This window comes from Chiloscyllium punctatum, chromosome 2 (genome assembly GCF_047496795.1).
Source record: "Chiloscyllium punctatum isolate Juve2018m chromosome 2, sChiPun1.3, whole genome shotgun sequence".
Lineage (NCBI taxonomy): Eukaryota > Metazoa > Chordata > Chondrichthyes > Orectolobiformes > Hemiscylliidae > Chiloscyllium > Chiloscyllium punctatum.
Window position 1 is genome coordinate 138001473 of NC_092740.1, and position 21935 is coordinate 138023407.

Here is a 21935-nt window from a genome sequence, read left to right on the forward strand (position 1 = left end):
CTGCTATCCATGTTATTCCATTTACAGATTTTACGTGTCACATTTCAAACAAACATGAAAACTTGTATCTAGTAATTTCTTTGACTGCATTCATCATGTCCACAAAAAAACTTGAAAATTATTCAAGAACAATTAAATTTAAAGTGAGCTTAAAGGGTTTCCCATTCTCCAACTTCAAATACATCTTCAGAAAAGCATTGTCTTTGAAGTGATGTAATTAGCAGATATAGTTATTGGCTATCCCTTATTGCCCTTGAGAAGATGATAGTGAACTGTCTTCCACAGCCTTTGTAGTGTTAGGTATTGGGTGTTAGGTATACCAGCTCGAAAAGGAATTATGTAATTTTGACTCAGGAACAGCAACGCAGTTCCAAATTAATTGAGGCAAGTTCTGATATGCAATGACTTATATTAATATAACAGTAAAATCACAATATCACCCAAAGACCTTCACAGCCTCACAATTAGACATTGACGCAAAGGACGAGACATTAAGACAGTGTCCAAATGCTTGGTGGTTTTAAGTACTATCTTAAATGAGGAACAAAGAAATAAATTGCTGGAAAACCCTTACTGGATCTGAAAGGTTAATTCTGATTTTCCTCCACAGATGTTGCCAGACCTACTGAGTTTTTATAACAATTTCTGTTTTTGTTTCTGATTTAAAGCATCTGTAGTTTGCTCGTTATTTTTTTGTTTTATCTTAAATGAAGAAATGGAGATAGAGAGGCAGAGACATTTAGACAAGGATTTCCTGGATTAAGGACCTAGACAACCAAAGGCAAGACTGCTATTGGTAAGGTGCACAACAGGACAGAACCTTGAGAATTTTAAAATCAAGTTGTTGGTGAACAGGACCCAGTGTGAGTCAGCAAGAATGATTGTTGCTTATATAGAGCAGTGACAAGTAATTTTAATACTTAGGAAACCTCCCAAGTTACCCAAGCCTTACTTGTGGCTGCCCAATGTCGCTGCGATTATTTCACCATGGAAACAGGACACGCTGAAATGCACTTTGTTTAACAGATTTTTGTGTTTGGTTAAGTCTTGTATAAAAATATAATCTAAAATTACCTCATGATATAGTTTGCTTTTCCTTAGCTGACAAAAATTACTCCAGGGAATTTTAGACCTTGAAATGAATCCTTAATATATTGGCTGTTAATGTAACTGGTGGCAAAGAGCTTGTTGAGAGACTTACCCCATTCTTTGGATAGGCTATCCATCCCAGATCTCCCATTACAGTTCTGGAGTCCAGTAAATTAACTGTAAAAGCAAATGAAAGAATAGTCAAAAAAGGTATACATTAGTTTGTGGCTGCAGACAGAACCAGCTGCTGACATACTAAGAAAACCTGAGAGAAAAATCTGACAGCCGGAATTCATCTTAAGGAGAAGGTAACCCACTTGCACAGATATCATCTCACACACTTCAGTTTTATTTGCAATAATGTTTAATTAAGTAGCTATATCTTTAATAGTATTTGAATTACCATAGATCGTGTTGACCTGGGACCAAGGCAAGCTAATTTTTCAGCATAAAAAATTATATTTAGGTCTATAGTCAGCATACATGTCAAATGTATTTTTTACTAAGAAATGATGCATTGATATGAAGAGTCAGCCTCAATTTTTCATCTCAGAAATACCTGTTTAACTGACTATGTAATTTGATGACTGGAATCAAACACGCATTATGGGTTTTGTTGCCAAGAAGATCATGGGGACTTAAGACACATCAACACAGAGCTGACCGTGCAGAGCTAAACATGAACAGTAGTGGGACCACCAGCAAAAAGGATCAAGCACCACACTAGTTTCAAGGTAGAAATCATAACATTTGCTAACTCAATTAATGGTACTACAGAAATGGAATTCGCTTTGAGTGAAAAACTGATGTGAGAATGGAAAAAGACAACGATCCTGAAAAAAATATCGAGTCCAAATAATCTTGAAAACTGATCTTGAAAAGCAATATAAAAATGGGTCCTCGATAATCATCAACCAGAAATGCAATGTGTTTCAGAAAAACAGGGGTATTGTGTGCTTTTAAAAACTGTGGATAGCAAGGAGCAAAAATAGCTTTTTTAAACAGTGATTTGCCTGGATGGCAACATAATTTCAGAGCAAGAAATTGGATACCTATTGTGAATTCTGTTCTTTTTTTAATGGCTCTGGGTTCCGCAATGTGCAGATGATCAGAAGCCAAGGAGTTGTTTACGAATGAAGTTGATTCTTCTCAGCAAACTGAGCAAGTTGGACGTGGAAACAAGTCACAGAGACACAGAGAGAGAAAGACACGGTAGGGTTTAATGTTGTCTGAAGCTGTCAGTTCTCTGTAATGAAAAAAACTCAGTATAAACTTGAAGAAAATCAGATACTTGCCCAACAGCAATTGCTTTAAGCTGTGGCTTATAAATTGAAAATAAGAGATACCTTCCAAGTGAATCAGTCACTACATATTTCTTACAAAGCAGTGGAAGCTTCCAGAGAAAGACAACTTAAAAGCAAGGGCTTGGCTAGCAAAGTAGCACCATTCCAACATTAGAATCAGGAAGCAAACACCACTGAACTGACTTTCAAATATTTCTCTATCTTCGACAATAATCTATTTCCCCATGTGTTTGTCTGTGCGAAAGGGGGACTCTATAAGGGGATTAGAGATTTAGTCAGTAGTGTCATATTACCAATGATTTATATCTGTTTACCTATAGCTATGGTATAATTACTTATAATAAATAATACCTCTTGTTCAGTTCTGAAATCTAGTCCATGCTTTCTGCCAACTTTGACCTAAAGATTGGGTACTATGCATATTTTTTTAAAAAAAAAGCTTTTGGCTTGATTCCTAGAAAAGTAGGGCTTGATTTATGGCATGTAACCCCTGAGGGTTGTAATGATGTCTGGGGGCTCATGCTGGATTTGAATTGTATAGGACTGGAAACAGCGGCAGCAAGATTTTTGATGTGAATTGGTTGTTAATACAGATGAAGGAAAACACCATGTTCTATACTGCACTTAAGGCAAAGAGAAAGGGTAAAGTCATCATAGCCCTACCTATTGGTTTATTATGCATCAGGCAAGCACAGGAGAAGACCCTTTATGATAACTTCAGCTGATTCAAGAAATGAACCCGAGCTTTTGGCATCACTCTAGCATCACAAAACAGCTAGGTAAAAACAATGACTGCAGATGCTGGAAAGCTTATCTCTCCATGCTTCAGGCTCACTGCCTTTATTCCTGATGAAGGGCTTTTGCCCGAAACGTCGATTTCGCTGCTCGTTGGATGCTGCCTGAACTGCTGTGCTCTTCCAGCATCACTAATCCAGTATCACAAAACAACTATCCAGCCAACTGAGCTAATCAATCCCAATTAAGGCAAGGCTTTGGAAACAGGAAAGGATTTCCTAAAGGTGGTACAGTTGTGGCTGGCAGCCTTAAAAGAATTTCAAATTGAAATTATTTGGCAGGTAAACTAGAGCTAGCATTGCCTGACAGATAGAAAAGGGCAGAGATAATCGAAGTGCATGCACAGCACTTAGATTTAGATAAAATATAAAAAGGATCTAGGACTTCAGAGTAGCGAATGTCACAACTGGGTGACATTCAGTTATAGTTGAAGCAGCTAGACTATGAGGAGAAAATGAAAGAACTACAAATAGCAGATAAAAAACAAAGGAAAGGGCAAAAATAGACAATGAAGGGGAGATGGAATTAAGAATACAGGAATTGAAAATGAGAAGACAGAAAACACAAGCATCAATAAGCAGGTATTTTACATGGTCAGGACTTCATAAAGATATAGAGCAATTTTGTAGAACATGCCAGACGGTATGAAAACCTTATCTTGGAATCAAACCAGCACCTTCAATACCTATTCTAGCATTTTAAAAAAACTATTCCGTTTGGTGTTAGTAAATTGTGCAGGATCTTACCAAAGACCAAAGTGGAACATCAATATATTCTTATAATCAGAGGTATGACAAACCAATTACAGTCATATCATACCTTCTGTGTTTTTGTTAACATTTGAGTTATTTAGACACACACATCAAAATAATTAAAATATTTCAACAATATTCTCAATAATGTAAACTTTTCATTGAATATAAAGCCACAGGACACAAGGAAATCTCTAAATTTGTATACGTAATATATTTAAATTAGTACAAAACAATAGGCATAAGTTAGTAACTCTTTCCCAAAATAACTGACATATACTTCTACACAAAGAAACCATTACCCTAGCTAGTATTTGTTTGATTGGTCACACCAAAGATTGAATTTTCCCAGCTGCTTTGGAGACTTTTGGAACTGAACTCACCTGCCCTTCCTATAATTTGAACATTGGTTTAAAGGTATGATTGTAAAATTAGTCAATTCAATAGCATGTGCCAGGTTGACTTAATGTGAATTGCAACTTTTTTTTATTTTCACATTGCAAAATGCTGACCATCTACATCAACAATGCAGGTTTATATTTTGTATATGGCATATAAGTCAACCCTTGTTTTAGAAGGAATGGTTCAATAGTCAATTTGTGAGAAATGATACTTGACAACAATGTAGTTTTAATAAATGACCTTCAAGAATTAAAGTGGAAACCTGGAACTTGCTTTCCCAAAGTACTTAGAAATGGGGTCAAATTAAATTTTTAAAATTGATTTTTTTTATTAAATAAAGAAAGGAAACAAAGTTTCTGCTAATCTGCCTGCTGGCAAGACTTCACAGCAGTGTATAAAATGCTATGAAGGCTTTGTAGTAAAGTAACTACTATTCAAAAAGCCTAAATGTATTGCACATTGAAATAAAACTTACTGTAATTATCTTATTGAAAACTTTGTTACCAAATGCTATGGAGAAAAGTGAGATAAATGAAATTGAAGTTTAGATTACTTACAGTGTGGAAACAGGCCCTTCGGCCCAACAAGTCCACACCACCCCTCCAAAGCGCAACCCACCCATACCCCTTACCTACACTACGGGAAATTTAGGATGGTCAATTCACCTGACCTGCACATCTTTGTGACTGTGGGAGGAAACCGGAGCAAACCCGCACAGACACGGGGAGAAAGTGCAAACTCCACACAGTCAGTCGCCTGAGGCGGGAATTGAACCCGGGTCTCTGGCGCTGTGAGGCAGCAGTGCTAACCACTGTGCCACTGTGCCACCGTGCCACCCACAAGTTCAGATCACTGTGATCAAACTGAATGGCTGAACACACGCTTAATAGTTAGTCTAGTCCTGTCCATCTGCTTTTGATTGTTAAAGTTGGATATCTGTAATAACATTCAGATAGAAAATGACCCTTTTTACATTTACTTTTGCTTGTGTTTATTTTAAGGAACTCTATCAACTATATTGAACTGCATTTCTTAGATATAACTTATGATCAGGATGGTTTTGTTATGTACTATTTCTTCTTTAGTAAATAAGTTAAATTATGAACTGAAAATAAAATAAACTTATTGAACATCATAAAACACACATGACAAATTTGTAAACAATTGCACAAATGGAATGCATTCAAAATTTTTTGCAACACCTGAAACGTTGAGATGTTGCATAAAGTTATTTCCCAATTATTTGAACTTCAGCAACTATGCATCTGTCTACTGTGTTTGAAAAGACAAGTAACTTATCACCATTGTTACTATTGTCAAAACAGTAACAAAATTATAAATGAAATGGAGTCATGTATTGCAATAGTTTTAGAGACCAGAGCTCAGTTCACTTCCTAGTTTATACAATGATGAAATATATATTTTTGCCTGAAGGACAAAGTCACAAATGCACTTTATGAACAAACATTATCCCAGATAAACCTGAATAAAATATCTTAAAATGAAGTGCATGTGGTACAAATTGTATTTTTGCAATAATTAATATGGTACTCTAGGACTAATAATTGACATCGATATTACTTCCAGAGTTCACCTTTGCTTCTCTGTAACAGTCTCTCAATGTATAATAGCTCCCTTCTTCAAACCATCTGCAGTGCTACAATATACGCTGCATGCTCTAGTTTGCTTTCGTATTGACTATTTTTGTGCTATTTATGGCACCTACTTAAGCTGAAACAGAATTTTACATGAAATAGCTATGCAAGGAGAGCAGAAAATGTGATTGTTAGTGCAGAATTCTGCCTATTTCTTGTGATACCAGCGCATATAAAAATCTAGTAGCATCTTAATGCTATACAAATGGCTGGCTTTAGCAGCTCTCTGTAACCCTTCTACTTTCCCAGTTATATCCATCAAAAGTCAGTAGTCACTCTGCACAATGTTCCTCAAACGTTTTGCTGCATGGATGTCAATGAACGATGACATCATCTCGATACAGTATTTGAGAGTAAATAATCGTTTGTCACACAAGGTTATCAAAATAACATGACAATTATTTTCTGTTACTTTAACTTTAAGAAAATCGCAATAGTTATCAACGTTATCCACCACCTCGAGAGATTTCCTGAAGATGTTTTTACTGCATTCTCATTAGTAATGAAGGATACATCAATATGGATATGAACAGTGCTTCGGATCATTCACAGATTGCCATGAACTTATCTTGCGAGCTTGAACAACAATAAACATGACATTTATCAGGATAAAATGAAGACTGCACTCCACAGCTCTGAACCTACTACTGCTGACTCAGTGCCAAGCGGCTGTGAAATGTCAGGTTGTGAAACCCCTGATAAGATAAAGATTCGAACGTAATGTTTCCGCCGAGGTTATGTAATACAACCTGCGCGCTGTGCAGATACAAGGGAGTGTATTTGTAAGAGATGCTTTTGACATTGGGATGTACACTTGAAAATATACATCATGTATGAGAATGGAGAATTGTGCACCACTTGTCAAGCATGTAGCAATTCGAGACTTTCCCAGCAATTACACACTAAGCAAGTCTTCACTGTAACACATAAGACAAGTCGATACTGTCGGCTCATTTTCCCTGTTTGAAAATTAATTCACAACAGCCAAACTAAATGCTGCCCCCCTTAATATACACAATGATCCGCCACACGACACAGCACCATCTGGTGCATGCGCAATTGAAGTTACTCAAGGCTTAGAGCGAAGGGCATATTTCAATGTTTAACTCGAAACACGAAGATCTGTGTAGGTGCAAAGTTCGCCAACTGCTGATACAGATTTGTTGTTGTTGTTGGCTTATTCCCAATGACTTGGTCTTTAAGTGAGGCAGCCCGGCTGCAGTGCACCGATTGAGTGTGGGATCTCTATACTGCCGGGTACAGAGATAAACCAACCTGCATCAACATGGAAGGCAGGCAGGATGGGGTACGATTCAGTGCTTGGGAACAGTCGATACTACTACCGCCAGAATCTGCTCGTTTTCCGCTATCTTCATGAAGTAAATAAGGAAGATGTGCTGTACATCAATTACAATGACAAGAATGTCTGAACCATTCACTTAAGTTACATTATAGAGCGGACTCAGTGTGTATTGATGTAGTCAATCTTTTATAATGTAATTGCTGGAGGTCTCCTGAGAACCATAAATAAATATATCTAGAAGTAACATAATAGAACTAGCCCCTTTTTTTAAAAAAAAGAAATGACCGTATTCTTAACAACAAAGCGCTTCCAATTTTTGGTCCGATAACAGGCGGGAAGTAATTACTGTAAGTACAAATGTCGGGGTCAGACACTTTCTTGTACAAATGCCCGGTAATTTTCCTTGTTCCCATTGAAAATCAAAGAGCACTTTTTTAACCCAGACAAGTAAGCAGTAAAACAAAAAATGCTGTGTGCTTCACTCCCATGCGGCGTGTTTAACAATCAGAGGTACGGATTGCTGGTTAAAGCATCGAGTGAAAACACCTAGCAAATAATCCATTTCCCTGGCTCTTCGGGATTATTGACAATTCGAAGTTTTGTGCAATAATAAAATAGTTGCTGACAGACGTTAAACAATTATTAAAGTCTAACTTCATGTGAAATATATGGCAAGGTTGCTATTTATAAATCACGCGTGCGGTTTATTGTCAATAACTTCAGTATAACCAATTCCAGCTCCTCTTTATTCGCGGAATATTGTCAGGTACTCGTAACTCCATGGACTCAAGAGTTTACCAACTATAATTCATTTCTGCAGTTTTATTTTAAATACAGATTTTGCACTGATATTCTGTGATTGTTAATCACAAAGGTACATGATTTGTTCATTTTAAAAAAAATCCCCTCAGTACAAAAATATTAGCTTTGATATTTTCAGCGCCAGCAGATGTGATCCAGTATTTCTCCCAGAATTGAACCATTCAAGGCTTATAATTATAGTATTCAATCTGAAAAGCCGACTCAGTAATTCTAAATTCGGAATAGTTCACAATGCAGGGGGTTGGATTCAGCTCTCACTTGTGAGCAGTGTCGCTGCTAATTGCTCCGATCCCCATTCACACTGTTGGGAGGAACAAAAACTACAGGCTGTAAAAACACTATTAGTCCTCCACAAATGTATTCTTCCAATCCAAGGGCAGCTCAGGGGCGGACCACACTGGAATAGTGACATTTAGTGCTACCACAAAGGTGGCATTTGAGTGAATGCCCTCAATTTTCTGCATGATGAGTCTTTGATCTCAACCAACCCACCGGGAATGTCGCGATTTTTCCTCCACTGAGGAAGGGCGAGAAGGAATCGAATTGGTTTCGGAAGCTCGCTTCAGATTTTCCACTGACTTACAGCTTGCATTTAAGTCGCGTCGTAGTCAGCCTCAGGACAATGAAATAAATTTGAAGTCTGGTCATTATTGTGCTGCACAACGTACACCAGCCCGGGTGATCCCACACACAGTGACGAGTTAATGACCAGTTTATACTTGGTTAAGAGATAAATATTTTCAAGACTTGGGAAGAACTCCTCTGTTCGTGTCTGAATAGTAACCTCACAACCTATACAGGAGGATACAGATTAATAGCTCATCGGGAAATGTCATTTATAACAATGTGGTACTCCCTCCTTGCTGCAATGGCATGTTAGCGAAAATGATGGGCTGAGTTCGCTGAATTGGAACTTGAAATTGCAGCTTCCGGACTCAAGAGGTGAAATGTTACCACTGGGAATGTTCTCCTATTTTCCTGATATGGAAACAGCACGTTTTCCATTACGGCGGGAAAAAAAAAATATTTCATAATGGGAACATTAACCCTGCTTTTAAAGTATGGAATTGTTGGCAATAATTTGCCCTACCTCTTCCTGGTAATTGTGCAATAAAATAAAGGGCAGCTGAAAAGTTGCTCCTTCTTATCTCCTCTGTCGAATGAAATACTGGCAACTGTCTGATATTAAACATCGTTCTTGAACTCAGAGGAAACACCAAACCGAAAAAAAGTCAGTTGTGAGCTGCGCCAGTGGCCTAGTTTGTAATTGCACCTCCCAATATAGGACCGCACCATATAGTTGGGGAAGGATCCACCTGGTCATGTGAGTCTAGACAGCTATTCATTTGTAGAATGCATCAATATTCTGTTCCAACCTGTCTTCATGGATTGTCTATGCATGTATAGTATCAATTATATCAGGAATAACAATGCAGCTCAACACCTAATGATGATGAAGTTAATTACAGCATTTCTATCACCATCTTGACTACAGGTTGACTATTTGTACTCTTGCCTCCAAGGCAGAAGGTTCTGTGTTCATGTTCCCATTCCAGGGCTTAAACATGACAATCTCAGCTTTCAAGTAATATGTTAAACCAAGGGTCAATATGCCCCCTCAATTGGACATAAAACATTCCATAGCATTATTCTGAGGAACAGCAGGTGCAATACTAATCTTTCTTTTATTTTCTCATTACAGTGCCTCAATGTTGGTGTTATGATTGAATAAATAGTTACTTAAAAGTCATGTTCTTCTTATCTCCCTGTCGAAAATGACTGGCTGAACTCAAATTCTTCATTGAAGCCAGACCAATAATCTAGAGTGCTAAATTTAGTCTCAGTACACTTGCTGGTGGTAAAACAGCCAGAGATCTTGTTTTTTTGGATTGAGAAACCTTTTTGGGAAGTATATGTGTGGACATCCTATGAAGACAGATAAGAGTTTAATTTTCATCCTTTCTCATACCATGCTGTCCCACTCCCCAAATCCAAACACAAGTACACACCAACAAAATAATGCAATATCTAATACGAGATCTAAATGAATTGTCCACGTAGGCAATGAATTGGTTGGCAGTCCATGATCTAGAATCATAACCCACCCTTATCATAGGCTACTGTGGATGAAAGGAGAACATTGGAAAAAGCTGAGCTATGACTACTAACCTAACAGTCAGCCATCTCTCACTGGTAAATTCTATCACTGAATCAGAAGGCCATACATTTGAGTCCAACGCCAGAATGTAAGCACAAAATAATGGAAATCAATACAGTGTGGTGTTGAAAGTGCTGTTTTTCTGTTATTTTAAGACATAGTATTTTAAGGCTTTATTTGCACTATCAAACGGATCCCAATGTGTTACTTCAAAGAAGAGCATAGGTAGCTATCATAGACAATCATTATCTCACGCAACATCACAAAGCAATAGCAAATCATCTGGTTATTTTCATATTTATGGCTGTGAGGACTTGTTGGACACATTTTGGTTGCTGCACTTCCTACATTCTGACATTACAAAGTGTTTTATTTTCTTTGAAGTATTTTGAGATGTACTAAGATTGCGGAAGGTGTTAAATAAATCCACTTTAATTTTATTTTAGAAATGGAAAGCTGCTTCAAAGCTTTCAACAAAAATACGAATCAGTTTACAATTTGCAGTCTATGCAAAAATTGAATGATGTTATGCATTCAGATAAATAGAGCTGAAGGAGAGAACATTGTCATCAGAACTCCATTTATGAAAGGTCTTCTGGATTTTTGAAAAAGATAATTATGTGTTGATGACCTCTTTGGGGAAGACTGTCATGAGAAGTTACTGAACCTTACATTGTGAGTGATCTGCATTAATGCACAGCCGAAATGATAAAATTGCTGAGATGCCCAGGGTTAATGACTATCTCTATTGATGCTAATTTAGCTCCCTCACACTGTCCTTAATGACAGTTGTTATTTTTTAAAAATGCATATAGACAGGAAAGGAAAACAAAACAAAATTAGCAGATTTCAGATCATCGTGGCAATCATCCCCTTTGACTTTCACAATAGAAGTGTTAGTGTTGTAAAGAGAATTATTGCTGCAAATAAAGCATCACAAGAGAACAGAACACAGAACCCCGTAAGTCCTTTCAATCGTATAGACATTGATGGACAGAAAAACACCCATTGACCAACCAGTCTGTTCCACCCAACATTGACGTCTTGTGCAGCACAATCCCTGACACTCCTCACATCACCTGACATTATTTAATGTCCTGAGAAAGGTAAGGAAAAGAATAGAAACATAAACCAAGTTAGGGGGAATATTTGGAATTTCTTTCCTGTCGGTTGAGAAACATTGCTGTATTCAGCGAAATAAATCTTTCAGTTCACAGAATTCTGAATTTCTCAATCACAAGAATTTGTAACTTCTGACTAGAAACCTTAGTCACTCATAAGACATAGTGGAAGTGTAAGTATTTCCTTTCAATTTTATCCATACACACATATCTTTCCCTCAGTGAACTTTGAAGATGTTAAATCTCAAAAGAGGCCATGAGAATCCATTAAAAACTTCTGGGAATTCTCATTTTCATTGTTTTTTGATTCAAGGAAGCAGGAGCCCTTTCTAATGTATTAACGTACTTCATCATAATCAACACCATACATCATGTACTCAAGCAGAATGTTCTTGACGCATTGGTACAGTAGGAGTGCATGCATGCCAAAGCCACATTTTTCTTGTCACAAATATCCACCTGTAAATGATTAAATGCTGCAAATTAACTATCTGACTTCATTTACATGAGAACTAATTGCTTAAATATATTTTCTCTGTTATGTAATAATACTGTACAGTACCTTTCTGAGTTTTATTGTTCTTTGTATTGAGAGCACCATAAATATGTTCTCCTATATCTTTGATTAATTCTGCTTGATATGATTCATTAATGGATTCTGCTGTTATCACCACCATCCTTTAGGATGAAAAGCTTCCCTTCCAACTTTCTCAATAAACAGCCTGGCCATTAAAACTGCTCCTTTTTTTCCAGCAAGATAGTAAAGTAAAAATGAGCAAAAAATGCTTAGTGAGCACCACTGTCAAGCCCGATGAAGGGCTTTTGCCTGAGACGTCGATTTTGCTGCTCCTCGGATGCTGCCTGAACTGCTGTGCTCTTCCAGCACCACTAATCCATATCCAGAAATGCCCACTCATTTCTAAGCATTTTGAACAGGCCTCAATTCTTTTGGAGTTTTGCAACTGGGATTCAAAGGTTTTCTACATGTTTGGCATGCTGCAATTCTAAATATTCCTTCCAGCAACAAAAAAAGTGGTCTGTGAGAAGGCACATAAACCACCCACGTTTGTATGTGTAAAAGACATTCTTCATTCAAAAGACCAATGCATTTTATTTGATTTGCCACCATTCACCACTGCAGGGATAACTGAAGCAGAATTGCAACAATCTGTTTATTTTAGCTGTCTGGTGATATTAAAAGTTTAGCCATCCCTTGTTATGTTCATTATCTAGTTCTTAACTGTGTAAGTGCAGTACATGAATGAATTATTTGCTATATGTTTTGTGCCATATGTACCAACACTGTTTCTGTCAACGTTCTGCTCACGCCCACTATTAATGCCAAAGAAAGCGTGTAACAGTAAAAGCGTCCTCATAAATCAAGCATTATAATCTTTGAAAAATGAAGTCAGTAGACATATAAAACATGAATTGGAACAGTAATAAAATGCCAGCGACCTAGGCAAACCTATTCATTAATTCCAACAGCATCGCTGCTCCCACCCACAAACACCAGCCAATTTCCTATAAAATTTACCCCCAGTTACCCTCAGTAACTTTACCAGTAATCGCGTGGATTCCACCAGCGCGCTCTGGTGCAGCTGAAAGACTCACACGGTACAAATGCATGTGGCCTCAGAGACATTGATCCACCGTTAAAGTGATCTAATGATTGGTGACGGCTTTTACCCGCACCAAATTTCACCGAGTTTTCCTCGCACTCAGCAAACAAGAAAAAAAAGCTTTCTGTAAAGACCATAAGCCAAGAAAAAAACACTGTGCTATGTGAATGTGACAAGGAAATTTAAGCATGCTGAACATAAACGACGTTGGGTTTCATTTTAAAAGAATATACAGTTAATGGCATGGTGAGACGTGTTCTCTATGAAGAAGTTTGAATTGTATGTAAGACAATCCTTCTGAATGTGAGCTGTTTTATGTACGTGGGCAAAATAATCGATGACGCGACACCTCGGTCCCATAATCATTTAAATGTGGCTTTAAAAGTCGATATTCATCTTTCAGCCGGTCATCTTTCTCCTGATAAAAGCACACAGCGAATTTCCAGCCTTTTGTCTCAATGTCCGGATTTCACTGTGTGCAGAGTTTCTATTTGGTTGTAAATTCTTTATTCTTGCATGAGTAAAAATTAAAGGCCGGTTGAGACACTGGCATTTTTCTAGTCAGATTCGACATAAACATTTCCTATTGCAAGTGTCCTAGCTACAGAAAGGCCTGGGGAGCATATAATTTTCATCAGCATTAGTTTAAAAAGCAAAACTTACGTCGAGTTTCGTTTGTCATTTCTATTTAAAAAGCATATTTTGTGCTTTTGTGTTTGTGTCTGTGTGTTTGTGCATGTGTCTGTGTGTATGCCTGTGTATTTGTGTGTGTTTGTGTGTCTGTGACTGTGTGTCCTAGTGCGCCCGTGTGTTTGTATTTGTCATGGGAAGTCCAACAAAATAGATGAGCCTTTGGTGACCACAAAGTAAACAGTAATTTGGATTACACTACCGACTGTGCAAACCGATAAAATTCACTAGCGTCCCCATCCCCTCCCAACATTCCCACACACGCACGCATACACAAACACCCCCAAGAGTTAACCTGCTCCCTCTCCCTAGCTTGAGATCAGCGCAATGATGAATTGGTTTTAAGAAAACAAACGTTCGAACTGAGTTTTATCCACTCTCCCCCCGCAAAAGAAAATATAAAACGCATTTAAGTGCCGCCTTTGCAGATAATTGGGGAATATAAATCTTACATTCAGAATTATATAGCTTACAAACAGGGGGGCGTGCCTCAAGAGAAGAATAAACCTTCTGTATCAAATGTGACCCAGGCAGTCCCAGCACGCTGGGCTGCGATTAAATCATTAAAACGGTGGAACACACCACCACAGTCACTGTCACCAAACTCAATGTAATGCAGTCAATGGAACACGCACTCGCTGTGTAACCCTGATTCTTAACCAGCGAATTTCAGTGACAATTTCTGTTGGAGTGCAACATTGATTGAAGCAAAGTCAGGTCGTCCGTGGTGCGCTGTTCTTAACGTTGGTAACGTGGTTGACCAGGGGCAAAGATGAATTGCGGTCATTGTAAAATCAGTCAGAGTCGGTTCACGGTGCAATCAATGTGCCCCCCGCCCACCCCGTTTAAAAACGCGCGCTTGCCAGTGTCGAAATGATATTTGAAACTGTGGGAAAGAATTTCACACCGCCGCAAATTAATCTGAACTACAAATGATTCAGACAGCACTGTCTCCAAGGCTTCAGATAGAGTAGGGACATTCACTAGGCACTGGAGGCAGGTCCACATGCTTACACACGTAGACGCGAATACCGCTCGCCCTTGTTTTTAAGCTCCTTGCCCCTTCAGAAGAAGTTAGCAACTTTCAAAGGTTTTCTGCACCAAGACGATTCATTTTCAAATGTTTCAGTGTCCCCACCCGTAAACCCATTTTTTCCTGCCACTGTGCCCCCCCCCCCCCCTCGCTCCCGCCCTCAGTCCCGAAGTGAGAGCCGACACGTTGCTGCCTGTGTCTCTCCCTCACGTCCCCCCCACCCCGTTGCAAGTCCGGGCTAACAACATCTCTGCAGTTAAAGAAGGAGAGTTTCCCAAAGCTCCCCCCCACCCCCGCGCGCCCCAAGCCATCCAAAGCCACATCCCCTGCAAAGAAAAAATAACGGAAAAACTCCAACCAGAGGTACGGGGTGGGGAGGTGGGGGGGGGGGGGGGCAGGTTGAGATGGTGGACTTGCAGCCCTATGGAGGAAACAGAGCCTGGGGGCAAGTCGCCTGGGGAAGGGGAATTCCACTTTGAGAACTGAATTCCGAGCTATGGGAGAACAACACGAAAGAACTTCGACTCGCTTGGGCATATTGGTCACCTGCACGTTAAATACTATTAAGCAGCAAAAGCAAACAAAAAAGGAGAAGAGGGTACTCTAATCCGGACTCTACGATCTGGAGCAGGGGCTGGGAGCTGTGGCCGGGAAACAGGAAAGTGACTGGGAGCTGGTCTCTGGGGACTGTGAGAGTGTATGTGCGAGTGTGTGTGTGTGTGTGTGTTGGGGGGGGAGTGGGTGAGTGAAGAGAAGGTGTACAGAATGGGAGGATGGGATACGAATTGGGATCCGGGCACTGGACCCAAGGCACAGTGTGTCTGGGGTTTGGGGATTTGGGATCTGGACTTTGGGCACGATATATGCTGATTTGGGATCTGGGAGCTGGACTTTGGGCACGATGCGTACGGATTTGGGATCTGGGATTTGGGCGTTATATATGTGGATTTGGGGTTTGGGACCTGTGAGCTAGATTCTGGGCATTGTGAGTGTGTGCAGGGGAATGTGGAATTTGAGATCTGGGAACTCGACTCTGGGCACTGTGTGTGGGGAAGGGGAAGTTTGGATCTGGGAATTGGTCTCTAGGCACTGTGTGTGGAAGGAAGGGAAATTTGGGGTCTGGGAACATAACTCTGGTCACTGTGTGTTTGAACACTGCGGTCTAAAGTCTGAGACCTGGTGTCTGGAAACTGGAGTGTGGGTATCGGGATCTGGAGCCGACAGTTTGGAAGTTGAGATATGGAAGGCACAGTCCGCTGTCTGGCAGACAGAATCCGGGAATGGGGATCTGAGTTCGTGAGCTGGAAATCTGGAGCCCAGGAGCAGGGAGTTGGGAGCCTGGCTGTGGGAGCTGGAGTGTGAGGCACGCATACAGAAGTGACAGAACAGAAGAGCACGGCGGCGGTACCGAGATGGAATTCTCTCTCTCTCTCTGTCTCGCTGTCAGCAAGTTCAAGGGTTTGAGCTGCTTTCCTTGGCTTACCTTGGTTGTGCCCGGCGGCTCCCTCACACTCCTGCGGCTTCCAGCAGAGCAGGCACAAGAGGCAGGAATAAGTCCAGCAGAAAAGTGGCGCCCGGAGCGGTGCCGCCTCGCTCGGCCGCTGTGCCATCGCTGGGGCCCGGGCCACAGTGCAGGGTGGGCGGCTAGCGCTCGCTGTCTGGCCCCGCTCAGTCTGGAAGTGACCCCCGGCCGGCTCACCGTCTCCCAGTCCAGCCGGCCGCCAGCGACAGGAGGCTGCTCAGTGCTCTGCCTATATATATATATATATGTGCAGACTCTGTACCAACACACACACACACACACGCACAGAGGGGGCGGAGGAGGTGCAACTCTCTGCACCACAGACTTGGGGAAGGGGGGGATGGGATGGGATGGAGGGGAGGGGGTATATTGTGGGGCTAAGGTACAGAGGGTTGGAGATGAACTACGGGAGAGGTTGGTCCACACGCTGCAACACCCGCTCCCCCATCTTCTCTGAGTCACAGGCACTCACTGATCTCCAGAGGACACAGGACGCCTGATTCCAACCCCATCCCTCCCGCCTCAAGCGGCTCTAAACCACTCAACACTGTTTGAAGCAAGTGTGTGTGTGTGAGACACTGAGCTAATTCATGCGCATTCCCTGCTGCACTGTGTGTGTGTGTGTGTTTTGGAGGTGGTGGGGAGGAGCTACTCAGTGTCTGTCAATCAGCCGCTCGACTATCACCACCCACCACCCTCCCCGCCCCCCGCCCGCTTGCAAGAAGTTAGCTCAGGACCCGCTGGAGCTGCCGATTCCCTGTCGTCCCCCTTGCACCACAGAATCCCCTTCGATCCTCTCCGGGAATATTATAGAAATCTGGTTTCTCTCAAAATCATTAGCCCTGTGTGAGATTGGAGGCAGGTGCAATAGCCACTGAACCCCCCCCCCCCCCCCCCCCACGAAAAAAAAGAAATGTTTCTGTTGTGCAATCCAATTCCAAAACCTCGGATTCTGTAGACTGATGAAATAAGTCAGGGTTTGGCGCACTCTCCTGAAAAATGCACCATACTGATCTGACTGTAATATTTACTCTCCTGGTTATTTTTTACTGTTCTAATTTCTGGATTGATGGACGTTTAGTCAGATGTCTCTTTTGTATATCATTCAGTCACACTTTTACTTTTCCACAATGGATGTTTCGATTCCTGCTCGGTTGAAGTCAGGATTTAGTTATGTTGGTCCCCTAATATTACCATAAGGAAAACTTACACTTGGTAACAGAATAATATATATTTTATTTCAGTGCATCAAACCTTTTGAGCTATCCACTTGGAAAATACACCATTTTGAGTACGACCATTATTTATTTGACATTTTTCTGAACAATTGGTTATAATCCATTACTCTCCCAGTAGCTTTAGTTCACTTATTTTCCCCCTATTTACTCTTGATGTATCTCTGTGTATTTTCAGGTCTTCCAATTTGTTGTTCTCAGGCGGGTCGGTGTGGACTTGTTGGGCCGAAGGGCCTGTTTCCACTGTAACTAATCTAATCTAATCAGACCTGTTGAAAGCATTTTTTTTCTCTGAGCCGCACGCTTGACGCCTGGTATTGGCATTGCCTCTCGAGTTTCCCTCTCAGTGCACCCAGCTCCGAGGACCCGCTGCCGCTCAGTCTCTCTGAGAGAGAGAGACATTCTCACTTCACAGACGGTGTTTTTGTTTTCCCTCTCCCTCCAACCGCTCTCCGATATTCAATAACCTTCGAGACTGGATCTGAAGCAGCACCGATGCTGCACCGTGAGATGCTGTGTTTTGTGTCAAAGCAACTGATCAAATTTTCCCAACTCCTGTCCCCAACCACTCCGCAACTGGGGCGGTTAGCTCGGAATTTCATCATTAAAGTCATCGCTTTCACCTGATCTGGTCCTACGTGTGAATCGCCAGCAACTGTTAACGCCGTCACCCTCACTGGCAAATTGTTAAGTGATTTTCGCAACAAATACTGAGGTCACAAAATTGCGGCCATTCAACGTGTCACCCCTTCCTCCATCTGCGGCGGTCAGTTACAGGCATGCTGGTAAAGAGAAGCTAAAGCAACATTGATCAGAAACAGCTAGGAAACTGTAGAGAGAGAAAGAGAGAGAATAAGACACGGGGTGGTGAAATTAGCCCAGACCAGGAGGACAAACTGGGCTCTTAGTTAAAGGGCAAATGATTTTCCACTACGTCTGGTCCTTCCACTAAAGTTGACCATAGATCCCTAGTTACAAACGCCTCTTGGAGAGTCGGTGCCTAATCTCACTGGCGCTTTTATTCATTTTGTAATGATAACTGTTAAGCAATATTATAAAGAGTGCCTTAGTGCGGGGAGGCCTTTTCTCCGACGCATCTCCATTTACAACCCCAGAGATGTATTCAGCAGAAGGATGTGTATATGGAGAACATGTTAATATACTGGCTTAATTATTCGAAAACTGTGAGGGCTCCCCCCGCAATGTGGATCATTATCACACGTCTCTTCAGATTTCTCTGCCCCACATTTTTGTGTCCTATTGAACAGTGAACGAGTAAAAAGTTAAAATCAAGGCAGTCGTGCAAAACAGTTGATGCAACGCCACTGTAATTGAAGCTCAGGATATATACACATCCAGAGCTAGATATCACAGCGTCTGATTAATTCCTCCCCTTAACTCACCAAGTCTTTCTGTTGTACCATGGTGTGCAGTTCTAATTTATATTCTGAGGGCGTGACTGGGAAGGTCAATTCCCAGAAGACCTCTATTTTACACACAAGAAAATCAAACCTGATGGTTCACACGATGTAAAATAACACTTATTGGCTGGCAGCAGCACGCAGTGTTCAATAATTCATTTAAAGGCGAGCCTCAGATTCTATCAGGGACCATTGCACCCACTGAATAAACTGAATGCTGTCAAACTTCACGGGAAAGTGTAGGCTCAGCTCTTCCAACAGAATTTGACAACAAGGAAGTTTAAGGCCAGTTTTGATTGTAACGAATGCTGCGTGCTAACGCAAGCTTTGATATGGCAATTTTAAAAATGTTACTAAATTAGTGTTGTAAAAACCAGATTAGGCTGTTCTGTCCCCTGGAATTAGCTCTACTCTTCAGTTAGATCAAATCTGAATCGCATCTCGATTCTATTTTCCCAATTTGAAAATTAACATTTGAGTGTATTTTAAAATAGATTAGAGATCTATTTTAATCTAGGGTTTGCTCATTGGAACGCCGGTTAACAAGTTGTAGGCATTTTGACTCTGGTATTTAAAAATGCGTTGATATTTGTAATATCTTAAGCAATGACTAGAATGTAATTCGTGGAGATTTGATTAAAAAAAAGCAGCTACATATTTCAATGAAAGTAAAAAATAAAGTTTTAACCAAATTTATTTCAAAGGCATCATAATGAGGAAAGATTAGTTGGGCCATCAGGTGCCAAATAATTAATTATTTCTGAAAACCTTAATTATTATTGTACAATCGTAGGAATCAATTTCTATTAATCTACAAATAGGTAAGACATGAGGAAAGCCTTGCTAGTGAATATACTTGGGCATCATGGGTCAATGTCACCTTTTCTCTCAAAAATGTTAAATTTTCCACAATCATATCTCAACTTTACATTGTGATATATTTCAAGGGTTATTTTTGAAACTACTTTGATTTGCATTTGAATGTATCAATGCTAACTATTTCTTGTGAGTGTCTTGGACAAATATTGGCCTGAATTTTAACTCTCAAAAATGGGTGGGTAAGAGTTATGTCAGAAGTAAAAAGGCAAAGAAAACCCCAAGGGGAAACAAAAACAAACCCCCTTCCAGCCCACTTGGGGTTTTAGTAAAACTGGTCGAGAGGAGGGAAACCTACAACTTGCAGAAAGGAGCTTGATCATTTCAAACTTATAATGAGGCCATGCTTTTCTTTCAACTGCCATTTTGTCTGTCTCCATAGGCAACCAGATTTCTCAGGCCGTGGGATACTCAGTGGTTTAAAGGATGCAGTAAAACTGAGCCCACAAGAAAAAAGTGCCTTTATAATGCCATTTATTGGTCAGCAAGAGCAGGAATGCTTGTTCCACACCTGAAAAACTATCCCGTAAACCATTCTAGCCTCACCTGTGATCATTCCACTCTCTACCCCGCCACCATTCAACACCATTATGCCATTAGATCCCTCCCAAACTACCACTCAAACACTTTATCCTCATTCTGCCCATGACCCAGGCTGTGTCTTGTCCTCCACTACTACCCACTGTAATTTGGACATCCCCTCTGTAATTGCAATAATCTGCATGATGTCTTTAACTCTCTCAATGTACCTACTTGCCTTCTTGATTTTGTCCTTGTGAAACTAGCCTTCTTACCCTCCTCAACCCCCCCCAGTTCTCCCATTCCTCAAGTGGTCTCTCCAATTTTTCAATCAGCTTGTCAGTGGATAGAAAGCTCACTGCAAAGCAAGGAAAGCAGCCCTGCAATTAAATACTTAAGGACATTCTGGGAACCAATTTTCAGGTTTCCTGATCTCACAGCAACTTCACCAGCCCACCATGTCCATACAGAACTTGTTTAAGGCTCTAATCTAAGGCACTGCTTCAGCAGATTAGTTTTCAATTCATTCTCCTACACACGGGGATAAATTCCTTCAGTTCCACTCTTCGGGAAAGGATGAAACAAGTTTTCATGATCTATAATATTTAATCCCTTTTGTGTCCCAGAGATAATTATATCAGTATTCGGTCTCTTTTTGCCTTCTCCAGTAATAATCTGTCCAATTTTCACAATCACTCGTAATGCAATTCTTCCATTTACTCAATTATTCTGGTTGCTCTTTTCTGTAGCATTTCAATAACCATTGCTTTGTCCTGTGTGATTGAAACTGCACATATTTTTCTAAATGCAGTCACACCAATGATTTATATTGTGGTAGAACATCCTAACTGTTTCAGCTGAATATTCAGCTAAAAATCCCAATGTTTGATTTGCTTTCCACTCCTACAAAAAATTGTTGCGGCAGCTTCAACTTGTCAATCTGAATCTCCATATCATTCCTTTATCCCCACATGCATTACATATTTCCTTTAAGTAACAGTTATTTCTGGAAGGTTGTTATCCCTTGTGAAGCACTTTGCATTTATTTCCCTTGCGTGACTTTCAAACTATCCACCCAATTTCCAGGTTTGTTCAAACCCATCCCGTTCAACTTTGCAGTTTACAGGCTTTGTATCACCTGCAAATTATGCCACTGCTCAAGTGATTCCTGTTTCCATACTAGTTATGGAGATAGTAATCAATAAAAGGTCTCAAGTAAACACCTGTTAGGCTTGAATACTAACAATCAGCCAAGCTGACAATTTGTACACCACCATTCAGTTTTATGACTGAACCAATTACACAGTTGTTAGAAAATATGTCACAGGTCCCCATTTTACATTTTATTTTGAGTAGCCTTGCAGAACATCTGCATGAAAAATCTGAAGAAAGGTAAAGAAAAATCAGAAAACAATGTTCTGAAAATCCGGACCCACAATATTAATTCTAATTTCTCTCCCCAGATGTTACCAGACCTGCTGTGTTTTTCCAGCGATTTCTGTTTTTGTTTTGTGTATGAACAATCTTACTGAAATCCAACTTCACTACATGGACTGACTTCATAGAACATAGAACATAGAACAATACAGCACAGAACAGGCCCTTCGGCCCACGAT

The 21935-nt window shown here is 40.4% G+C and overlaps 1 protein-coding gene across 4 annotated transcripts in view; it reads right to left on the reverse strand.

The window, feature by feature from the left end:
• LOC140490277 (ephrin type-A receptor 5-like) overlaps window positions 1-16525 on the reverse strand; it is a 329076-nt gene extending 312551 nt beyond the window's left edge. For 3 of the 4 annotated variants that reach the window (XM_072589095.1, XM_072589094.1, XM_072589093.1), the window contains exons 1-2: window positions 16230-16525; window positions 1202-1266 (exon numbers count right to left, since the gene is read on the reverse strand). In XM_072589095.1, coding sequence (XP_072445196.1) covers window positions 1202-1266; window positions 16230-16356 — 192 coding nt within the window. In that variant the 5' untranslated portion in view covers window positions 16357-16525. The remainder of the gene's footprint in view (window positions 1-1201; window positions 1267-16229) is intronic. The other variant, XM_072589097.1, reaches the window with a different exon arrangement.
• Between the last annotated feature and the right edge of the window lie 5410 nt (window positions 16526-21935).